At 41.9% G+C, this 21,874-nt stretch overlaps 2 protein-coding genes and 1 long non-coding RNA gene across 3 annotated transcripts in view; 1 reads left to right on the top strand and 2 right to left on the bottom strand.

The window, feature by feature from the left end:
* Positions 1-11,985, bottom strand: part of LOC117994537 (uncharacterized) — a 33,116-nt gene extending 21,131 nt beyond the window's left edge. The window contains exons 1-3 of the mRNA XM_069507978.1: positions 11,976-11,985; positions 11,669-11,933; positions 2,066-2,131 (exon numbers count right to left, since the gene is read on the bottom strand). Coding sequence (XP_069364079.1) covers positions 2,066-2,131; positions 11,669-11,748 — 146 coding nt within the window. The 5' untranslated portion in view covers positions 11,749-11,933; positions 11,976-11,985. The remainder of the gene's footprint in view (positions 1-2,065; positions 2,132-11,668; positions 11,934-11,975) is intronic.
* LOC138404326 (uncharacterized) overlaps positions 1-21,874 on the bottom strand; it is a 79,665-nt gene that overhangs the window by 26,756 nt on the left and 31,035 nt on the right. The window lies entirely within an intron of this gene.
* Vps53 (vacuolar protein sorting 53) overlaps positions 12,434-21,874 on the top strand; it is a 40,368-nt gene continuing 30,927 nt past the window's right edge. The window contains exons 1-12 of the mRNA XM_069508048.1: positions 12,434-12,639; positions 12,945-13,151; positions 13,463-13,681; positions 14,126-14,249; positions 14,903-15,021; positions 15,385-15,552; positions 15,946-16,069; positions 16,156-16,223; positions 17,487-17,621; positions 18,937-19,081; positions 19,359-19,509; positions 19,753-20,532. Of these exons, the coding sequence (XP_069364149.1) occupies positions 12,514-12,639; positions 12,945-13,151; positions 13,463-13,681; positions 14,126-14,249; positions 14,903-15,021; positions 15,385-15,552; positions 15,946-16,069; positions 16,156-16,223; positions 17,487-17,621; positions 18,937-19,081; positions 19,359-19,509; positions 19,753-20,532 (2,366 nt within the window). The 5' untranslated portion in view covers positions 12,434-12,513. The remainder of the gene's footprint in view (positions 12,640-12,944; positions 13,152-13,462; positions 13,682-14,125; positions 14,250-14,902; positions 15,022-15,384; positions 15,553-15,945; positions 16,070-16,155; positions 16,224-17,486; positions 17,622-18,936; positions 19,082-19,358; positions 19,510-19,752; positions 20,533-21,874) is intronic.

Below are 21,874 nucleotides of genomic sequence, written 5' to 3'. Positions count from 1 at the left end.
CAAGTTCAGAATTTAGAGTTTGGTGATGAGTTAAAGAAGTTAAATACAAAAGGACATCTAACAAAAGGGAGTTTACTTTACACTCTTCACCCCTTTTGTGATCAAAACGGGATTGTAAGAGTTGGTGGACGTATTGAACATGCCAGTGCAAGTTTTGATGAGAGACACCCTATAATTATGCCGAGTAAGAGTCATCTTACTCAGTTATTAGTTGCTGATGCTCACACCAAAACTATGCATGGTGGGCCACAACTCATGCTTAATCATTTACGCACAAAGTATTGGATTATTAGAGCAAGAGACCAAGTAAAGAAACATTTCAGAAAATGCGTAGTGTGTTTGAGACATTCGAAGGTTACAAATCAATTGATGGGTCAACTTCCAGAAGCGAGGTTAAAACCAAGCAAACCTTTCAAATCAGCAGGCGTTGACTACGCAGGACCTATTAATATACGTTTTTCTCCTGGACGCGGATCAAAATCATATAAAGGCTACATCTGCTTATTTGTTTGTATGGTAACACGTGCCATACACCTAGAAGCAGTTACTGATCTAAGTGCTAAAGGTTTTATCGCAGCCTTTCGACGTTTCACATCGAGGCGCGGCCATTGTCAGGATTTACACAGTGACAATGGCTCGAACTTTGTCAAGGCAAACAAGGAGCTACAAGCTATGCTTAACGATGCCAAATCTGAACTTCCACGTGAAATTGCACATTTATTGACTTTAGAAAACACACGATGGCACTTTATACCCCCTCAATCGCCAAATTTCGGAGGACTGTGGGAGGCTGGTGTAAGGTCAGTTAAGACACATTTAAAGAAAGTTATCGGTGATAGCACATTAACTTACGAAGAGCTGTCGACAGCACTGACTCAAATCGAAGCTTGCTTAAATTCACGTCCTTTGTCTGTCCTTAGCGACGATCCTAATGATCCACTGCCCTTGACACCAGGCCATTTCTTAGTAGGTGAACCATTACTTAACGTTAGTGATGTTAATTATTGTAATAAAAACATATCTGGTATTGAACGTTGGAATGTAACACAAAAAATGGTAAATGAATTTTGGAAGAGATGGTCAAAAGAATATTTGTTAAACTTAAGTCATAGATATAAATGGAATTCTAAGAAACCAGAACCTGATGTAAATGATATTGTCGTATTAAGAGATGATTTTTTGCCACCATCTAAATGGTTATTAGGTAAAATCATAGCCAAGCACCCCGGTCGTGATATGCTAACCCGTGTTGTAACTGTCAAATGTAAGAACGGATGTTACAAACGTCCACTAAATAAGATTTGTGTTCTCACTAAAAGTGCAATGTAATATATTCTCACGGTGGGCGGTGCTGTAGTTATAATTTAGTTTAAGTTCTTATCAAACGTTTAATTTCGCTAAATATTTTGTTAATTGATTTACTTACTTTTTCTTTTGTTATTGTTGCTTTGTTTGTACTATTGTTTGTACTATTACTATCAATATTGATATTATTGTTTAAAAGTTTATTTAGATTCAGTTTAACTTTGTTTGAGATTGTAACAATTACTATTCTGCTCACTCTTTTTTGGTTAAGTTTCACTTTTTGTTTAACGTTATATTGAAGGACAAGTCCTTGGTGGGCGGAATGTTTAGATATGTTGTTCATAGATGTCGCTGTCCATGAAATCTAGGATATTAACTCGCAGCGATTGACATTAGTCTATGTGACACTGTCAGTGACTTGTACAACGTGATTTTCAGAAAATATAACACACTGTTTTTAAAGGTTATCGTAGTTTTATTGGTTTAACGGTAATAAGTGTGAATCTTAAAGTTAAAACGCAAATACAGAACCGTGAGCTAACACCTTTCTTGGTTTTGTTTTCACATTTTGATATTCCATCGCTACCCATCATTGTCCACGTTGTAAATACGAAAGTGTGTTTGTTTATTGGTTAGTCCTTCAATCACGCCGCACCATGTTCTCACAGGTTTTTTAAAACCTAAATCACGAGGACAAAGTCGAGCGCGAGCATCAACTATAAGTAGGCGGGTGACGTGCGGCCTGTAGTGGGATATGTACCTGAAGGCGAGCACCTCCACGTTGGGCATCCGTCGCAGCAGGCTGACGTCGCCCAGCTCGGCGCCCCTGCAACAATGGACACGCACCGTTAGCGCCAGCATGCTGGGATGGCAATGACGTCACTCCAACGAGCACGCGTGCGCGATGACGTCGGCCGCACGAGCTCGGCACGCTAGTGGCGAGCCCCCACCCGACACCGCGCGGCATCCCATAACATATTATAATCTAAATATATAAAAGGAAAAGGTGACTGACTGATCAACGCACAGCTCAAACTATTGGACGGATCGGGCTGAATTATGACCTAGACATTCGCTAAGAAAGGATTTTTGAAAATTCAACCCCTAAGAGGGTGAAATAGGGGGTTGAAATTTGTGTAGTCCACGCGGACTATGTTGTAGGAATTATGGGATACTGCAATTGCTGCCCGAAATAAAAGTTTTCGAGAACCATCAAAGTTTTCGAGACGTGCAACCTCGTGCTAGACACACAGAAGCCGCAGGTTGATTACGTAAAACGTTGCAGTAGCGACAGCAACGCGATAGTTCATTTGCTTGTCTCTCTTCTTCTTATTTTGCTTAGTGGCTATTACTGTCTCTCTCTAGCTGCTGTTACGTGTGACGTGTGACGTTTGACAGCGTCGGTGGTCGGTATTTGGCACCCACTCTGCATTTGGAGGAGCAATGACCCGAGACTCTACATCTGCCAACTGGTGCTCGTATTAATAGCTCGCACCAAGCACGCGATTATGGCTATCCGATATTTCAGTCAGTTACCTAACCAACAGTTGTGTCAGTGAGGTAGATCACGGAGCAGCAGAAAAGCGGTAACAGGTAAAGACGTCGGTTTCCTAGGTCGGGGGTTCAGAGTTCGATTTTGATTCAAGTTGTTGGAAGGTGGAATTGAACACATAAGGTGGGGGGGGGGACGACACACAGGGCTTAGCTACCCGAAGGTAAAAGAAGCGACTTCAGATAGAGAAGCTTTTCGAAAGCTTCGCAGATCCCGTGGTGATGATGAGAGCTAATTGGCACCGACCCCAAAAAATATTATTATGGAACTATATTAACTCATAACTTGTATACATAATATATTCGGTAATAAATTAAATTATTTTTCAATTTTTAGTGTTTGTGTATCGAAGTCGGTTTTTTTTTTTTGTAAAAAAATTTATTTCACAATTTTTAGTGGCCCCATGGAATTATGCTATGACTGGTTAAAAATCTACTGTTTACTAAGCTATTACACTGATCGCGAGCAATTTACTCTTATCCGTTGAGGAGTTCCAGTATCTATCTTCGAAGATGTTCATCAGATCTTCACCAAATTTAAATGGGACCAACTTTGAAGTATACCCTTTCAAACAAAAAAAGAATTTTCAAAATCGGTCCAGGTGTCTTCGAGTAATCGAAGATTCCGACGAATTGAGAACCTCCTCCTTTTTTTGAAGTCGGTTAAAAACCTAAATCCACGCGGACGAAATCGCGGGCATCAGGTGGTTTTGCTTATTTAGTTTCAACTGTTACGAACTGCGCAGTCCGCACGTGGTGTTCGCGCGTAAAGCTTCTCGCGGCGTACAAATATCAGGATGTACTGATGACCTGCACCCTCGCAACACGAGGGTGGCGGTGCCAGGGCGTGCCGGCACGAGGGTGGCACGCGAGCGGCACGCGAGCGGCACGCCCGCAGTGTAGGTACATACAGGTGACCGACCTACCATCCACTCATTCACCATCGACATATTTTGTGGAAGCTATTTTGGGGTACAGAACCTTCCATCGTACGTACACTATACACACTTCACCACCTTCACAGTTCACACACCGCCGAGAACATTATGGAGAACTCCAGAGAACAGGCATGCAGGTTTCCTTCACCGTTGAAGCGAGTGATATTTAATTAATTAAAACGCACACAGCTCAGAAGTCACAACAGAGATTAGATATCATAAATCTCCCACTTTCATGAGACATGTCATTATGTCATTATGTCACCAAATCGGACCCATCGCGAATCACTCCACATGCGAGTACATCACTAACCATAAATTATACATGCGAAAGTGTGTTTGTTTGTTGCTTTATTAGTTTGTCCTTCAATCACGTCGCAAAGGGGCAACGGATCGACGTGATTTTTTGCATGCCACAGTTCTTTTTTAATTCACATACAAGTTAGTCCTTGGCAGCTAGAGGTCCTCGTTAGAGCCTCAATAGCTCAACAGGTAAAGGAGTGGACTGAAACCGAAAGGTCGGCGGTTCAAACCCCGCCCGTTGCACTATTGTCGTACCTACTCCTAGAACAAGCTTGACGCTTAGTTGGAGAGGAAAGGGGAATATTAGTCATTTAACATGGCTAATATTCTTTTTAAAAAAAAATCTCACCTGGTGGTAAGTGATGATGCAGTGTAAGATGGAAGCGGGCTAACCTGGAAGGAGTATGGCAGTTTTTATTAAACCCATACCCCTTCGGTTTGTACAGTGTACACGGCATCGTACCGGAACGCTAAATCGCTTGGCGGCACGGCTTGTCAGTAGGGACTTAGGGCACTATGTATGGCCTACGCAGATGTGAAGTTATAAAGTCCAAGACGAAGTCGCGGGCGTCAGCTAGTACACAATTGTAAAGTCAATAAAACGTCGAGACAAGGTGAGTCAGTGGGTTCACTTCCCGGCGCGGCCTCCCAACACGCACATGCGCTGTGCTCGGTACTACGTGACGTGTCGCAGTGACGTCATCGCCAGCTCTCCGGCAGCCTTCACCTACAGATAATATAAAATGTTGGCTCTCAACATAACAACTTCCCTATATTCTGCGCATCTTTTGTTTTACTACGACACTTGTATATATTACTAGCTTATTCTCGCGACTTCGCCCGCGTGGCCTAACACAAATTTGTAACCCTTATTTCACCCCCTAACGGCCCGTTCACACATGGGAGGCCGTTATTTTATGCTCTGTTCACACATAGGCACCGTATAACGTTCAACGGATCCGTCATTACTGGATGCGATGTGTGAACAAAAAACTCGCACACACACACACACACAGTAAAACACACAGTATCTATCCGTTAAAATTCTACGTATCCGTATATTTCCGTTCCGTCCGTCCAGTATTCGATGACAAAACGGAATGTCATTTTTTTACGGAACGATATTTTTTACTGTATACAGAATACTGTGCCATGTGTGAAGTCGCTCATACAACTACATACGCCATCGACGAAAAACGTACACGATAAATTTTTTACAAAAAAAATAAAAACCGACTTCGATACACAAACACTAAAAATTGAAAAATAATTTAATTTATTACCGAATATATTATGTATACAAGAGTTAATATGGTTCCATAATAATACTTTTTGGTGCCGGTGCCAATTAGCTTTAGCTGCGCGAATCGTCTGGACTTCATATTTTTATGAGACTCCACAATGGCACCTCATTGGCACCGACCCCAAAAAATATTATTATGGAACTATATTAACTCTTGTATACATAATATATTCGGTAATAAATTAAATTATTTTTCAATTTTTAGCGTTTGTGTATCGAAGTCGGTTTTTATTTTTTTTGTAAAAAAAATTTATTTCACAATTTTTAGTGGCCCCATGGAATTATGCTATGACTGGTTAAAAATCTACTGTTTACTAAGCTATTACACTGATCGCGAGCAATTTACTCTTATCCGTTGAGGAGTTCCAGTATCTATCTTCGAAGATGTTCATCAGATCTTCACCAAATTTAAATGGGACCAACTTTGAAGTATACCCTTTCAAACAAAAAAAGAATTTTCAAAATCGGTCCAGGCGTCTTCGAGTAATCGGGGAACATACATAAAAAATAAAAAAATAAAAAAAAGATTCCGACAAATTGAGAACCTCCTCCTTTTTTTTGAAGTCGGTTAAAAACGGAACAGTAAAACGGAGACATGTGTGAACCGGCCGTTAGGGGTTGTATTTTTTTGAAGTCGGTTAAAAACGGAACAGTAAAACGGAGACATGTGTGAACCGGCCGTTAGGGGTTGTATTTTTAACCGACTTCAAAAAAAGGAGGAGGTTCTCAATTCGTCGGAATCTTTTTTTTTTTTTTTTTTATGTATGTTCCCCGATTACTCGAAGACGCCTGGACCGATTTTGAAAATTCTTTTTTTGTTTGAAAGGGTATACTTCAAAGTTGGTCCCATTTAAATTTGGTGAAGATCTGATGAACATCTTCGAAGATAGATACTGGAACTCCTCAACGGATAAGAGTAAATTGCTCGCGATCAGTGTAATAGCTTAGTAAACAGTAGATTTTTAACCAATCATAGCATAATTCCATGGGGCCACTAAAAATTGTGAAATAAATTTTTTTTACAAAAAAAATAAAAAAAGTATTATTATGGAACTATATTAACTCTTGTATACATAATATATTCGGTAATAAATTAAATTATTTTTCAATTTTTAGTGTTTGTGTATCGAAGTCGGTTTTTATTTTTTTTGTAATTAAAAATCCTTTCTTAGCGGTGTGATTTAAAACAAAATATTTTTTAGAAATATAATCCACGAGGTCGTGAGCTTTCTCTACTACTATTAGGTACACATGTAGAGAAGAATCTGACTGACTGAGTATCATCAGCGAAGCTTTTTATCCAAACGGAATATCTAACCCGGAACTTTTTTTTTAAAGAATATTAGCCAAGTTTTTCACGGTGACTAATATTCCCCTTTTCCCCTCCAACTAAGCGTAAAGCTCGTGCTAGGAGTAGGTACGACAGCAGTACAACGGGCGGGGTTTTACCCGTTGAGCTGTGGAGGCTCTAACGAGGACCTGTAGCTGCCGAGGTCCCATCAACGCTGTACATATTACCCGGAAGATGGGAAGGCGTCCTCGCGAAAGTTGCGGGGAAGATTTGGAGTCCGCGCCAGAGATAGAGATAGAGATAGAGATAGGACACTGTACATGGAGTAAAATGGAGGAGGCTTTTACCGCCACTGGCGGCCCTTACATACAACTTAAGTAAAAAAGTGCTATATATAACTTGTATTGTAGAGATTAGATTATTTAAATTGTTTAGTGTAAATAAGTGTAGTTAAGTAAGTTGGGAAGAATAAAAATAAGAATATCTAGTTAAATAAACTAAAGATAAAAATGTAACATTAATTAGTAAGGGATAAAAATAAAGCTTTTTTTATTATTTATATTTATTATCCTCGGTATACTCACAGCAACGCCAAATCGCATACCGACTCTAAAGTTACATAGTTTATTGAATTGACATAATCCATACTAATATTATAAATGCGAAAGTGTGTCTGTCTGTCTGTCTGTCTATCTGTCTCCTAGCCTTTCACGGCCCATCCGTTCAACCGATTTTGACGAAATTTGGTACAGCGATAGCTTGCATCCCGGGGAAGGACATAGGCTACCTTTTATCCCGGAAAATCGAAGTTCCCACTGAAATTCTTAGAAATCCAACATCTGTCCATCAAAAAGAGTTATTAATTACCTATTGTGAATAAATCATTTAACTTTGACTTTGAAAAAAAAACCACTAGCTGATGCCCGCGACTTCGTATACGCGTGGAATTCGAATTTTTAAAAATCCCGTGGGAACTCTTTAATTTTCCGGGATAAAAAGTAGCCTATGTTCCGGGATAAAAAGTACTCTCCAGGTCTTTATCTATACCCCAAAAAATCACGTCGATCCGTTGCACCGTTGCAACGTGATTGAAGGACAAACCAACAAACCAACACACCTTCGCATTTATACAAGGGTACGAATGTAATTAAGATAATCGGATGCGACATTAGTTACGTCAGAGGTGTAAAGGCAGTTCCGCGCGCGAAAGCCTGCCTCTGTCGCGCTCCGCTCCGCTCCGCTCCGCTCCGCTCCGCTCCGCTCCGCTCCGCTCCGCTCCGCTCCTCCGCCGTCGCGGAGAGTCGCCTCATCTGCGCAGATCTGTTGCGCAAGTCGCCAATTATGAACAACATCATTATAATTGCGCAACCATTATCTATGCCCGGAGCCTTTCTAACGGAACACCTCCTCGTCCACATGGTCCGGTGGGAGGCGTTGGTAGTGCCTAGTTGTAGCCATACCGGCAAAGCCAAGCCGCCAAGCGATTAAGCGTTCTAGTAATGTTTTTCTGAAATAAAATGAGCAAGCGAGTCACCAGATGTTAAGTGATTATCGTCGCTCATGAACATTTGCAGGAGTTGGTTGGTTGGTTGGTCCGCCCCTCGTTCGTCGTCGGCGGCGGTCGGACGCGGTGTGCGTTTCTCGAGAGAGCAAATCGCCTAGTTCTATCTGTCGATAGTTAGTCCACTGCCTATAGGCCAGGGACTGATCGCAGATAGAACAGGAAGAGAGCGAGAAAAAAGCTTTATAACGTGTGGTTTACATGTAATATTTATACTATGTTAATGTACCTACCTATGTTAATGTACCTACCTATGTTAATGTACCTACCTATGTTAATGTTATTGTGGTTTTCCTCAATAATGTGCACGATTTTAGCGTTTAAACTACCGTGAGTGATTTCCATTATAAATACTATCTGTCCCGGCTTACTCACGTGTGTAGTCGACGTTAGCCCGACTAGTTTCGAACCCATACGGGGTCCTTTTTCAAGGGAGTCCGTCCGCGCCCGCGCCGCGGTTTTGACTCAAAACCGCGGCGCGGGCGCGGACGGACTCCCTTGAAAAAGGACCCCGTATGGGTTCGAAACTAGTCGGGCTAACGTCGACTACACACGTGAGTAAGCCGGGACAGATAGTATTTATAATGTGCACGATGTTTATTTTAGAATCACAACCAATATTTTTACATCAAAGTGAAAACTTTGTTGATATCACAATATTGACTATTAGGTTCATCATATTATGTAACGGATTACATAATACTATGTCAGCAGAAATGTGCAATGTATGCAAAATCAGCAATAGGTGTTAATCAAGGTACAGTTGAGTGACCAACAAACTCTAGCGCTAAAATGTGATGACGCAATATGAAACACCAATAGATAAATAGATGACAACTTTTACTTTCTGACAATGTTTCATGTTGTCTTGCTACTTTTTTTATCAAAATTCCAATTGAAAATAATCATCACAATCAACCCATCGCCGGCTCACTACGGAGCATAGGTCTCCTCTCAGGCTGAGAAGGGTTTTGGCTAGTCTACTAAATTTTATAACATTTTGGCGAACTCTCAGGCATGCAGGTTTTCTCACGATGTTTTCCTTCACCGTTAAAGCGAGTGACATTTTTTATGATATTTCTTCTGTGAGTTTGCTACATAAAGAATTACAGAGTTTACTTGTTCACGCACTTGCCTGTTCATCTCGGAATGAACTTGACAGCTTTACTAAACTACTTGTCTGGATGTATGAGAACGCTTACTTAAAATTATCCGCCGTACTCAGAGTCGCTAATCGTTCCTTAAGATTGAGTTAAAACGAGACAGATATAGTGAGAGATATAGCACTGTCTCATTTAACTCAATCTTAAGTAACGATTAAGCGACTCTGAGTACGGCTGTATGTAAATTAGGCTTTAACTACAGTGCAACTGTAGTGACATGAGAACGGGCCCAGGTCTGAGGTTACATTGCAACATGCGGCGTGGGCCGTGGGCGCCGGTGTACCTCCACCACTGGGCGTGGGCAGGTGTAGCGCCCACAACAATAAACCTAAGTGTACTTCATAAAGGCTATGTGACTCATTTGTTGGCACATATTCTGTACCATAACATTCTCTCTAAACAAGCAAAATGTCCTCATTTGTCCACAAATATGAGCATATCTGTTAATAGCACATAAATGCTTGATAAAATACATCTATTATTGGTTATCTCAGAGCAAAGATAGTAATTATGATATGATATGATATGTACTGGAGCGATAACCGAGGAATTATGAGTTAGGTAGTTAAGTTTGCTCACACTTGTTTCTTTTAACAAAGATTATTATTTATTTATTCTGAAAAAACCGGCCAAGTACGAGTCAGGCTCGCGCAATGAGGGTTCCATACTACAGTCGTATTTTTTCGACATTTTGCACAATAATTCAGAAACTATGATACATAAAAATTAATAAAAATCTGTTTTAGAATGCACAGGTGAAGTCCTTTCATATGATATCTCTACTTGATATAGTTAACTTACTTAGAAAATTGAAAATGCAATTATTAGTTCATGACCACAATTTTTTTTTTGTGTGATCTAACCCTAAATTCACAGTTTTCAGATTTTTCCCCAAAATTCAACTATAAGATCTACCTGCCAAATTTCATGATTCTAGTTCAACGGGAAGAAGAATAAGGGTTCCGTTTTTCCTTTTGAGGTACGGAACCCTAAAAACGATAAATCACCAAAATGAACAACAAGAGCATTGAGTCACCCATTCTATTAATAACTATGCATCTTATCTTACTCAGTCAGTTAATGACAAGTAGTGGCAGTAGTTAACAACAAGCAGCCTTGTTGGTCACTCATTGTGTTTGACCAACACCATGGCGGGAGACACGCAGTCACCACATAAGGTCATATGGCATTCAGATGTTTACCATTTCAAGTTTCTATGTTGCCTTTTGCATTGTACACTATGCAGCAGAAAACAATATAATATAAACAATAAAGGCTGATGTCTCTAGTAATATAGTAGATAATCTATGGGCTGATGCCTTTAGAATGACATTTCAGCTTTGTAGAGTGTTGTCTCTGTCACCTATATGACATTTTGTCATAGACAGTGCTCTACAAATCCACTATCTCCTTCTAAAGGTTGATGTATATTATTTTCTGCCACATACTGTATGAGCAGTGACAGCCTAGTGGTTAACACTTCAGTCTTCTATTCAGAGGGTCAGGGATTCTATTTGCAGCAGACACCTAGTGGGGGTGTTCCAGGGTTCAGTACCAGGCATGCTTCACTCTCAGATTTAATGTGCATTTTAAGTTATGAAATATCACTTGCTTTAACAGTGAAGGAAAAACTTCAGATTGTAGATGCAGACCAAGGAAACCTGCATGCCTGACAGTTCTCCATACTGAGTGAAGTCTGCCAATCCACAATGGACCAGAGAGGTGGACTGTTGCCTAAGTCCTAAGTTTAGTGGGCTAGTTGAGCAACAATTACCCAAGACGGTAAATGGATGGGGGACCGACTACCGAACATGAGCAATTTGGTGTCCACTAAAACTTTGTAACTATAGAAAGCAGGGCACAGTAGCTAACTATATAACAGTAACAAAAAATTAAAAACAAATTTTCGTCATAAATAAGTAGATACCTAAGTACTTAAATAGCGAAAGAATGAACAAATAATAATCTACGTGAGGTAAGCGTGAACGGATCTTGCTCAACGCGGGCGCTAAACGCAACTTATTTGCACAGTCTATTTCCTCACCACAAAACTAACTCCGCAAAGTTCAGTGTCACTCATTGATGGAACAGATCCATTTCCCACGCCACAATAATATGGACCGTGGAACTAGACTGCAGGGTAACAAAAACTAGGGTTAACGCACCGCAGGTCACACGGAACTGAGCCAGAGCCCCTACTTGCTAAGCCGTACGATACCCTGAATCATTGTACCGTGTAGGTTCAGTACTCACCAGCAGTTGAGTTTCTTTATCGCAGACAGATCAGATTGCTTCGATCTAGCGATCACCATCTCCTCCGTTAACCGAGCCATATTTGATCACGAATTGATGATTGCAAATAACCACACTGCACTGCACTGGAACAATGGGAACTAACAATCACTGGTTATATCGGAGAAAGGTCGCGGCCGCTCATCGTAGCTCAATAGCACGGACAACTACACTTGGCAAGCGCTTGAAAAAACTGAATTTAATTTTGCCTTTTGGAATAGGAAACCTCGAAAACAATGGTTTGACGGATTTGTCATTTGACAATGACAATGGTTTTGTTTAAGGTTGTAAGGAAAATACAATATAACTTGATGATGATGATGAAAAATAATGTCAAACTTTACGTTAATAATAATAATAAGATAATAATAATAATGTTATTTATTTCAGGCAAATTGTACCCATATTATTACAGAGGTCAAATATAAAATTAAATTAAAATTTAGATTCTAAGGTAAAAAAATCAATGTTATTTTAATAATTAGTATTTGAATAGTTTTCAAAGTATTGTAAAAATATTCACAAAAGATTTCTGTAATAAGAAGTTTCTGTAATAAAAAGTTTCAGAAATGTCAATAAAATGAAATCAGATGCACAAAAACCAAATTTTAGAAAAGTTGATGGTTGATCAATGATGAAATTCAGAAGATGTATCCGAACGAGACCATTACATGGAAGTAGTGTCATCATGACAAGTGATAACAAATGTCAAAATCAATTGACAATTAAGTTGTTTGTGTTGTGAATGTGGATTGTGGTCGAAAATTTAATAAAATTCGTAATTAAATCTTAATTTATGAGAAGAAATGGATTCGAATGATGTTCTGGAGGACAAAGACAGCGGACCCGAGGTCCAGCTCAACTTGCCGGGCTCTGTGTTGAGCCGTATTGAAGAACTAATGGGTGGAACTGAGCAGTTCGATAATGAAGAAGTAAGATTTTAGGTTTTTGGCCTGGAAAACTATCAGGAACGGAGTTTATTCTTGAAGGTTCAAGTTAAATTAATTGACTATCAAAGGGCGGTCGCTGACTTTAATATAATTAACTCAATAGCTGAGACATTTGATACACAGCTGTTTTCCATATTAGACCAGGAACTGAGGTGCTACAAGCTTGTTTACCGTAGTTTAGCGTCACGGTACTTTGCACTGCTAATTTTAAGGCATAGCAACAACAGTATGTCTGGACTACTGCCTAAGACCCCTAATTGTATTTTTAACATTAACATCCTTGACAGTTTGACGCAGTGGCGTACATAAACCGCGTGTTTCCGACGGAGCAGTCACTCTCGGGTGTAGAATCTGCAGCAGCACGTTGTGAGTACCGGCTGGCGAGTGTGCAGCACGACATCCGGCGCCTGGTGCGAGCGCAGCACGACCAGAGAGTGGCGGGACATCAGGCCTTGTTGGACGCTCAGCATTGTATCACAGAACTGGCCTTGCAGGTGAAACACACATCTGGTGCTTAACAATTTTGGGAGTTCCAACTGATTGTGACATACAATAGGTATACTAATGAGGTCTTGAATTTTGTGTATTTAGGATTGTTAAGAATCCTGTGGGAACCCTTTGATTTTACGAATCAAAAAATAGCCTGTCTATTCCTGGGATGCAAGCTATCTCTGTACCTAATTTCGTCAAAATCTGTCAAATGGGTGAGCCATAAAAACCTAGTTTACAGACAGACAGTTTATGTTTTTAATATTGGTATGGATTTAAATTTAAAATGTTCATATTTGAACCCAAATAATTCCAGGTGGCAGATATAAACAAGAAAGCAGAACGCAGCGAGAGCATGGTACGTGAGATCACCGCCGAGATCAAGCAGCTGGACTGCGCCAAGTGGAACCTCACCGGCGCCATCACCGCGCTGAACCACCTGCACATGCTGGCCGGAGGAGCTGCCTCGCTCAGGACTTCCGCCCAGAAGAGGCAGTACAAGGAGCTGGTGCTGCCGCTGCAGGCTATCATGGAGGTAGGTGAAACTGCAGTACAATCATGAGCCAAAAATAAATATGTCAGCAGCGCCGTCGTTTAGTTGTAAACAGCTTGCTCATTGAACATCGCGTCATCGTCCCCACCGTCGTTGTGAGACTATAAAATCGGACACGTGCGTAGTGATTCATTATTCGTCTGGCTCTCGCCAAAGACACTTCTCAGTAGTCATTCTTGCCAGAGGTGGTTTTCAGTAGACAGGGTGTGTCTTGCCGTGAGTTTCATAATTGTTGTTGTAACCTAATGTGGTTTCAGTTAGTTGATGTTATAGTACTAGTTGTGGTGTGCTAGGCTAGATGGTTGGTCTGAGACCGGTATGGGGATGGAGGAGCTGTTGTAGGTAGGGTTAGTTAGGGTTGTCTAGTCATAGGAGATGTTGTTGTCATGACTCGTATATGAGGGTTGTTTGTGTTGTCTCCCGCAGGTCCTGGATCAGCTGGAGCTGTACCGCGACATCCGCGAGCTGAACGTGCTGCGCGACGAGGTGCACTCTATCCGCGCGCAGCTCGCCACGCAGATACTCGCCGACTTCAAGGAGGCACTCACCGGTATGTGTCACATACAGACACAACACACAAAGCATCACTATTCATTGGAAATTAAAGTATTCAAGAGATTTCTCTAAACACAGGAGCGTCCTGCATTCTGAGAAAGAAACCGCGAAGCATACGTGCCACAAGCCCTGTATCTATTTAGATTCCTTTATTTGGAAACATGAAACTATGTTATTGGAAACATGAAACTAGGTTAATGGAAACAGAACTAGGTTAATGGAAACATGGAACTAGGTTAATGGAAACATGAAACTAGGTTAATGGAAACATAGAACTAGGTTAATAACCATTTGTTGCTGACTTAGCACGTGAACAATTTATTTGCTGACACTAAAAATAATTCAAAAGTGATATCAGATGATTCATTTTTGTCTTTTATTCGGCATGCTTCATTCAAAATACTAAGTAAATCAAAAGCGACTCATTCATTACTAAACCAATCCAACGATGTTGGATTTCGGCATTCGCACGTTCATGCTAATGCACACAACTTCGTTCCACGACATATTTGTGTCATTATGGCCGTGTCGTCTGAACGTGAAATGAAACAATCATTCGATTAACATTCCCTCGAATGAACCGTTTTTAATAAGCTCATTAATTGATCGCTCACCTCTCTCTACTGTGTGTGTGTGTGTGTGTGGCAGGCAGCGGTAAGAGCAACATATCGCACCGCACGCTGTCGGAGGCCTGCGCCGTGGTGGACGCGCTGGAGCCCCGGGTGAAGCAGGACCTCATCAAGTGGTTCATTAGCACGCAGTTACAGGTAACTAACTTTACCTTTCACAATTTGAAGGGTTCTTTATCTCCAGACAAAATAAGGAACCCTAATTATACGCGTAGGATCACTTCTTGTTAGTTCTCTGTCAAGACCCTTTAAACGAATAGGTTACTTCCCGTTCACCTAGATTCTAGAATCATGAAATTTGACTCAGGTATGTAGCCATGTGTAAAGCAAAAAATACCAAAACCGTGAATATGTTTCAACATCACAAAAATAAATAAAAATTATGTGTAGACAGTATAGTACATATAGTAAATAATGATGGCACGAAACCCTTCGCGTGCTCGTCCGACTCGTACTTGACGGGTTTTCATGCAAGAATCTCACAAATAAAATGGTCATTAGGAGTACGAGCACCTATTCTCCAGCGAACAGGAGTGTGCGTGGATCTCGTTCATCGAGCGGCGCTACGCGTGGCTCAAGAAGCACCTCTTGAGGTTCGAGGACTCCCTAGCCGTCATCTTCCCGCCCGCCTGGAGGCTGAGCGAGCGACTCGCGCATCGCTTCTGCAAGGTACACATCTGATAACACTGACTGAATATCGCAATATACAACAAACTTGTAATATGAATATTGTGAGAAAATGAATTATGCACCTTTATCACTAACTACACATTTTGGAGCCCCAACTCATGACTCGCGAAGCACCTCTTGAGATTCGAAGATACCTTAGCCGTCATCTTCAAACCCGCCCGGAGGCGCCAGGCGCCAGGCGCCAGGCGAGTGCATAGCCTAATGTCTTCTGCAAGGTAATCTAATATCACTAACTAACTTGACTGGTTTGACTGCGATTATTTCAGAGTAAAAGTTTTTATGTATCTTAAATTTTTAGGTATTGCTGTTTTGTTGCGATTATTTCTTAAATTTAATGTATAGCCAAATTATTGAATAATGTTTTGTGGTCAGATGACGCGCGCGGCGCTCGCAGACATCATGCAGTCGCGTCGCAACGAGGTGGACGTCAAGCTGCTGCTGTACGCCATCCAGAAGACGTACAACTTCGAGCTGTTGCTGCACAAGCGGTTTGTTGGTGAGTGGTCACGCGCAGCTCTTGTCCGTCCCAGGATATTTGTATGAGCTAATACGCTTCCATGATCGGTGTGTATGTTTGTGAAGGCACGGAGCTGGGCGAGGCCGCGGACGAGGAGGGCACCAAACTAGCGTTCGACGAGGATGACCACGAGGTATCGTATTTCCTCATTTTTTTTTATAAAGAACTAGACAATGCCCGCGATTTAGCCCGCGTGGATTTAGGTTTTTAGAAATCCCGTGGGAACTCTTTGATTTTCCTGGATAATATCCTATGTCCTTCCCCGGGATGCAAGCTATCGCTATACCAAATTTCGGCAAAATCGGTTGAACGGATGGGCCGTGAAAGGCTAGCAGACAGACAGACAGAATGACAGACAGACACACTTTCGCATTTATAATGTTAGTATGGATATTAGCCAAGTTTATAATGCTGACTTATTCCCCTTTCCACTCCAACTAATCGTAAAGCTTGTGCTAGGAGTAGGTACGACAAATATTGCAACGGGTGGTTTAAACCGGCGACCTTTCGGATTTCAGTCCGCTCCTCCATTGAGCTATCGAGGCTCTGTTCAAAATCCTTTATTTGCAACTAGATTGATGGTCGCGACGTGATTTGCGTGGATTTAGGCTATTCAAAATCCCGTGGGAACCCCTTGATTTTCCGGGATAAAAAGTAGCCTATGTGTTAATCACGGGTATCTATCTCCATTCCAAATTTCAGCCAAATCTGTCCGGTAGTTTTTGAGTGAAAGAGTAACGAACATACACACATACTTTCGCCTTTCTAATATTAAGTAGTGTGATGTGTGATGACACGTTGCTATTTCAGCGTGTAAACTATCGTGAGTGATAACCATCACTACCTTTATAATATTAGTAGTGTGATGTGTGATGACACGTTGCTATTTCAACGTGTAAACTATCGTGAGTGATAACCATCACTACCTTTATAATATTAGTAGTGTGATGTGTGATGACACGTTGCTATTTCAGCGTGTAAACTATCGTGAGTGATAACCATCACTACCTTTATAATATTAGTAGTGTGATGTGTGATGACACGTTGCTATTTCAGCGTGTAAACTATCGTGAGTGATAACCATCACTACCTTTATAATATTAGTAGTGTGATGTGTGATGACACGTTGCTATTTCAGCGTGTAAACTATCGTGAGTGATAACCATCACTACCTTTATAATAAATGCGAAAGTGGGTTTGTTTTTCGATTTGTTGGTTTGTCTTTAAATCACGCCGCAACAGATTTTTTGCATGCGTATAGTGAAAGAACTGGGCAGTGACATAGGCTATTTTTAACCCAGAAAAATCAAAGAGTTTCCACGGAATTTTTAAAAACTCTTTATCCGCGCGGATAAAGTCTCAGAATAGTGCTTTTTTAATTTTTATTTTTTTCCAGGAGAAGGAATCGAGTACAGCAAGTAAAGGCTCCCCCTGGGTGGGGCTCATCGGGGCCTGCTTCGAGCCCCATCTGTCGCTCTACATCACCAGTCTTGACACTAATCTTCGCGCTTTGATGGACAGATTCACACAGGTGACTATCTCTCTCACTCCCCCCTCCTCTCTCTCTGCATACCACACCCCCCCCACCCCCCCCATTCCTCGATAAAAGGCTCCCTAAGCACATCCTTAAAGTATTCCCGCCGATCTGCAATTATTTTTTCGAAACTTGTTTTCTTTCCAAACATTTCTGCTTTCCAAACCAGTGTAAGATACAAACCGAGTAGAGACACTGTTGCCCGACATTAAATAAATAGGATTTTGGTTTTTGATATGTTGTATGTAAGTCGTTGGTATATTCCTCAGAACAAATACCTGTAGAAGTAGCCCTATTGTGACTCTTACACACACACACACACACACACACACACACACACACACACACACACACACACACACAAAGAGAACTTGCGTACAAAATATAAATACAACATAATTGTACCCCAAAATAACTGCTACACTTTCTCAAAAAGCGCATTTGCATTTGGTGTTAAAAAATTTAATAATTTACCACTCAATATTAAAAAAACAGAAGGCAATATGTTTAAAAATAAATTAAGAAATTGGTTAATTAGTAAGGCCTTTATAATATTAATGAGTATTTTTATGAAAATTATTGATGTAAGTAGGTATAGTATGTAAGTAGATAGTGTTTTTTTTAGTTTAGTAAACAAAATAGTTAAAAATATTGCACGCCACAAAGTGGCAAACTGTTAGAACTTTATAACAAGTATAACACCTAATGTACCTACACAGTTAATGCAATAAAAAAATTATTCTATTCTATTCTATTCTATTACTGTTAGAGCGAGATGTGTGTGTGTGTGTGATGTGTGTGTGAGATCTTGACAAACAACGTGAAGTGAGGTTATGTTGACTCAAGTATTTTGTATATGAGATCTTGACAAACAACGTGAAGTGAGGTTATGTTGACTCAAGTATTTTGTATATGAGATCTTGACAAACAACGTGAAGTGAGGTTATGTTGACTCAAGTATTTTGTATATGAGTGATTGGTGGACTTAAGAGTCACATAATCAAAACAATGTGCGAAATGAGGGTACCGAACTTTTATGCTAAGCAAGTGCCTAAGGGGGGGTGTTCGGCGATTAGGCGTCTATAGGTGGCGGTCTATGGTTGCAGTATACTAGGCTACAATAGCCGAAGCGAGCGTAAAATAGATGCAATAACATTTCACAAGTACCTCTGCTTGAGCGAGAGGGACTGAGGGGGCCACGCTAGTTGCATATCTGTTAGCTCTGTGGTGTATTCCTATTGCTACTGTCATGTTGATCTCTAACAGTTGATAACTATGCCGTTGTATGGTCTGTCTGTCTGTCTGTGTGCAGGACGCGAAGACAGCCGACGTGTCGAGCGCGGCGAGCGTCGGCAGCGGCGCAGGCGCCGTCATGTCGAGCTGCGCGGACCTGTTCCTGTTCTACAAGAAGTGCCTCGCGCAGTGCGCCACGCTGTCCACGGGGGAGCCCATGCTGGGTGAGTGGAACAGCCGACGTGTCGAGCGTCGGCAGCGGCGCAGGCGCCGTCATGTCGAGCTGCGCGGACCTGTTCCTGTTCTACAAGAAGTGCCTCGCGCAGTGCGCCACGTTGTCCACGGGGGAGCCCATGCTGGGTGAGCGGCTGAACATTATATATAAAGCAGTATGTCATTGGCGAGGGAGGCTAAGGTTGGGGGTTGGGGGAGGTGGCTCCAGATCATCTCCCTATGATTCTTGCACTTTTGAGCATCTTGACATGTTGTATTGCACCACAGAGCTGTCGGGCGTGTTCGGCAAGTACCTGCGCGAGTACGCCGGCGTGCTGCAGGGCGCCTTGCCGCGCGCCGCGCCCGCCCCCGCGCTCGGGGTGCCCTCGCTGGTCACCAACCTGCACACGCTGCTGCGCGACGACGCCAACACGCAGAGGTACACGACACAGAACAGCACCCAGCAGGAAATGTACTACATCCACCTTTAGAAAGAGACAGCGAAACCCGAAACCTCTTTCCAATAGTCCGATGTACAATATTTCCTACCGGCTACTGAGTATTACAGGTCTATGCGGCTCCTGTAAACTGTTTCTATATTTTATGCGGAACCCTTCGTGTGCGAGCCCGACTCGCTCTTGACCGATTTTAACATTTATTTATCCTGTTTTAATATCTCCAGGTACACAAAACAAGAGATCTCCAAAATCACCAGCGTGATAACTACCTCGGAGTACTGTCTCGAAACGACCATACACCTCGCGCAGAAGCTGAGGGAGAAGATCACGCCGACGTTGGCCGACAAGATAGACCTGACTCCGGAACAGGACCTGTTCCACAAGATGATCAGCAACTGCATCCAGCTCCTCGTGCAGGACCTGGAGCTGGCCTGCGAGCCGGCGCTGCAAGCCATGACCAAGATATCCTGGCTGCACTTCGACAACGTGGGCGGCCAAAGCTCCTACGTCACCCAAATCATAATGCACTTAAAAAACTCGGTACCGAATCTGAGAGACAACCTGGCGTCTTCCCGGAAGTATTTCACGCAGTTCTGCATCCGCTTCGCGAACTCCTTCATCCCGAAGTTCATCCAAAACATTTACAAATGTAAACCGATTTCGACGGTGGGCTCCGAACAGCTGCTCCTGGATACCCACATGTTGAAGACAGCTCTGTTAGACCTGCCCTCCATCGGGTCGGACGTGAAGCGACAAGCGCCCACTACGTACACTAAAGTAGTCATCAAGTTAATGACTAAAGCGGAGATGATATTGAAGTTGGTGATGGCGCCGCTGGACAGCAACGTGGAGGGCTTCGTGTCGCAGTTCCTGCAGCTGCTGCCGGAGAGCTCGCTGGCGGAGTTCCACAAGGTGCTGGACATGAAGGGCGCCAAGCTGACCAAAACACAGATGAGCTCTCTGGACGCGTTGTTCAAACAGATCTCTAAGAATGCTAGCAATGAGAATAAATGAAATGCTATGAAATCATCTACTATTTGTATTTGTTCTCTAACTACTATACACCACAGAAATTACGGACCGGCAGGATTCGAACCTGGGTCTCCCTGGGTATCGCGCCCGGAGCTCCTTTGACACTCGAGTCTTGAAAAAAAATTTTTTCAGCCCGCATATTAAAGCGCATAAAATCCGCCATTTTGTTTTTTTAGAATTTCGGCTTTGTAGTGACACTCGCGCCATCAAAACGAATCTAATGACGTATCATTTATCAATATCGGTTGAGCCGTATTCTGTAGATACAAGCGGACATAGGAATGGACGTACAAACACATAACCCTCCTTTGAGCTTTGCCGCAGTCGGTTAAAAATGGTTGAAAATTAGGTATAAGTATATTTAAGAGATCTCTGGTTATGTTTTGGACATTCCATAGGTAGGTTATTTATTTAATAAGAGAGTATGTTATTATTTCCATAGTTTCGAAAATAAATTGTATTGTTTGACGTCATTCACTGAGTTTTATTTCGACTTTATCGTAATGATCATGACCAACCCAACGCCGGCACACCGCTGAGCACAGGTCTCCACTCTCCTCTCAGGATGAAAAGGGTTTGACCATAGTCCACCACGCTGGATTGGCAGACTTCACACACCTTTGAGAACATTATGGAGAACTCTTAGGCATGCAAGTTTCGTCGCGATGATTTCCTCCACCGTTAAAGCAAGTCATTTTAATAACTTAAAACGGACATAATATAACTCCGAAAAGTTTAAGATGCCTATCCACTGAAGCGGAGCGGAGACGTGTTGAGCAGACCAATCAGATTGTCGGTAAATAACGTGATAATTTTATTCCGTCATCCGACAAAACCCTGATTGGTCAACTATACACATCTTCAGTGGACAGGTACCCCCGTGCCCCGGCAGACCTCTCAACCAAGCTACAACCGCTTTCACACGAACGTATACGTAGTAAGCTGCAATTTTGTATCATCAATAAGCCTTCTGAGACTGAAATCTATAAGTAGAGATGCTTATTCTTTCGTGTACTTATGTATTTTTTGGATGAACGCACTTTGAATGCGTTTTGGTAAGGGAAAATGTGTGTGCTGTTGTACTATCTCGGATAAAATCTCGAAGCCGTGAAAACCGACTGTTTATTTTCAAAATAATCGATCACTAAAACACAAACTTTAATAACAAAGTTAGGCTGAACGACATGTTTACTTTCGCCTTTCCGGTTTAAAAACAACGAACTAACAACATGGTAACCCAGTGTTCCCACTTTCGCAAAATTTCGCCCTATTATAGGGGGAAACGACTAATATTAGGTATAGCGTAGGTCGTTT

Source organism: Maniola hyperantus, chromosome 27 (genome assembly GCF_902806685.2).
Source record: "Maniola hyperantus chromosome 27, iAphHyp1.2, whole genome shotgun sequence".
In the NCBI taxonomy this organism is placed as follows: domain Eukaryota; kingdom Metazoa; phylum Arthropoda; class Insecta; order Lepidoptera; family Nymphalidae; genus Maniola; species Maniola hyperantus.
The sequence above is the reverse complement of the archived record's forward strand: the minus strand, read 5'-3'. Positions and strand labels throughout refer to the sequence as shown.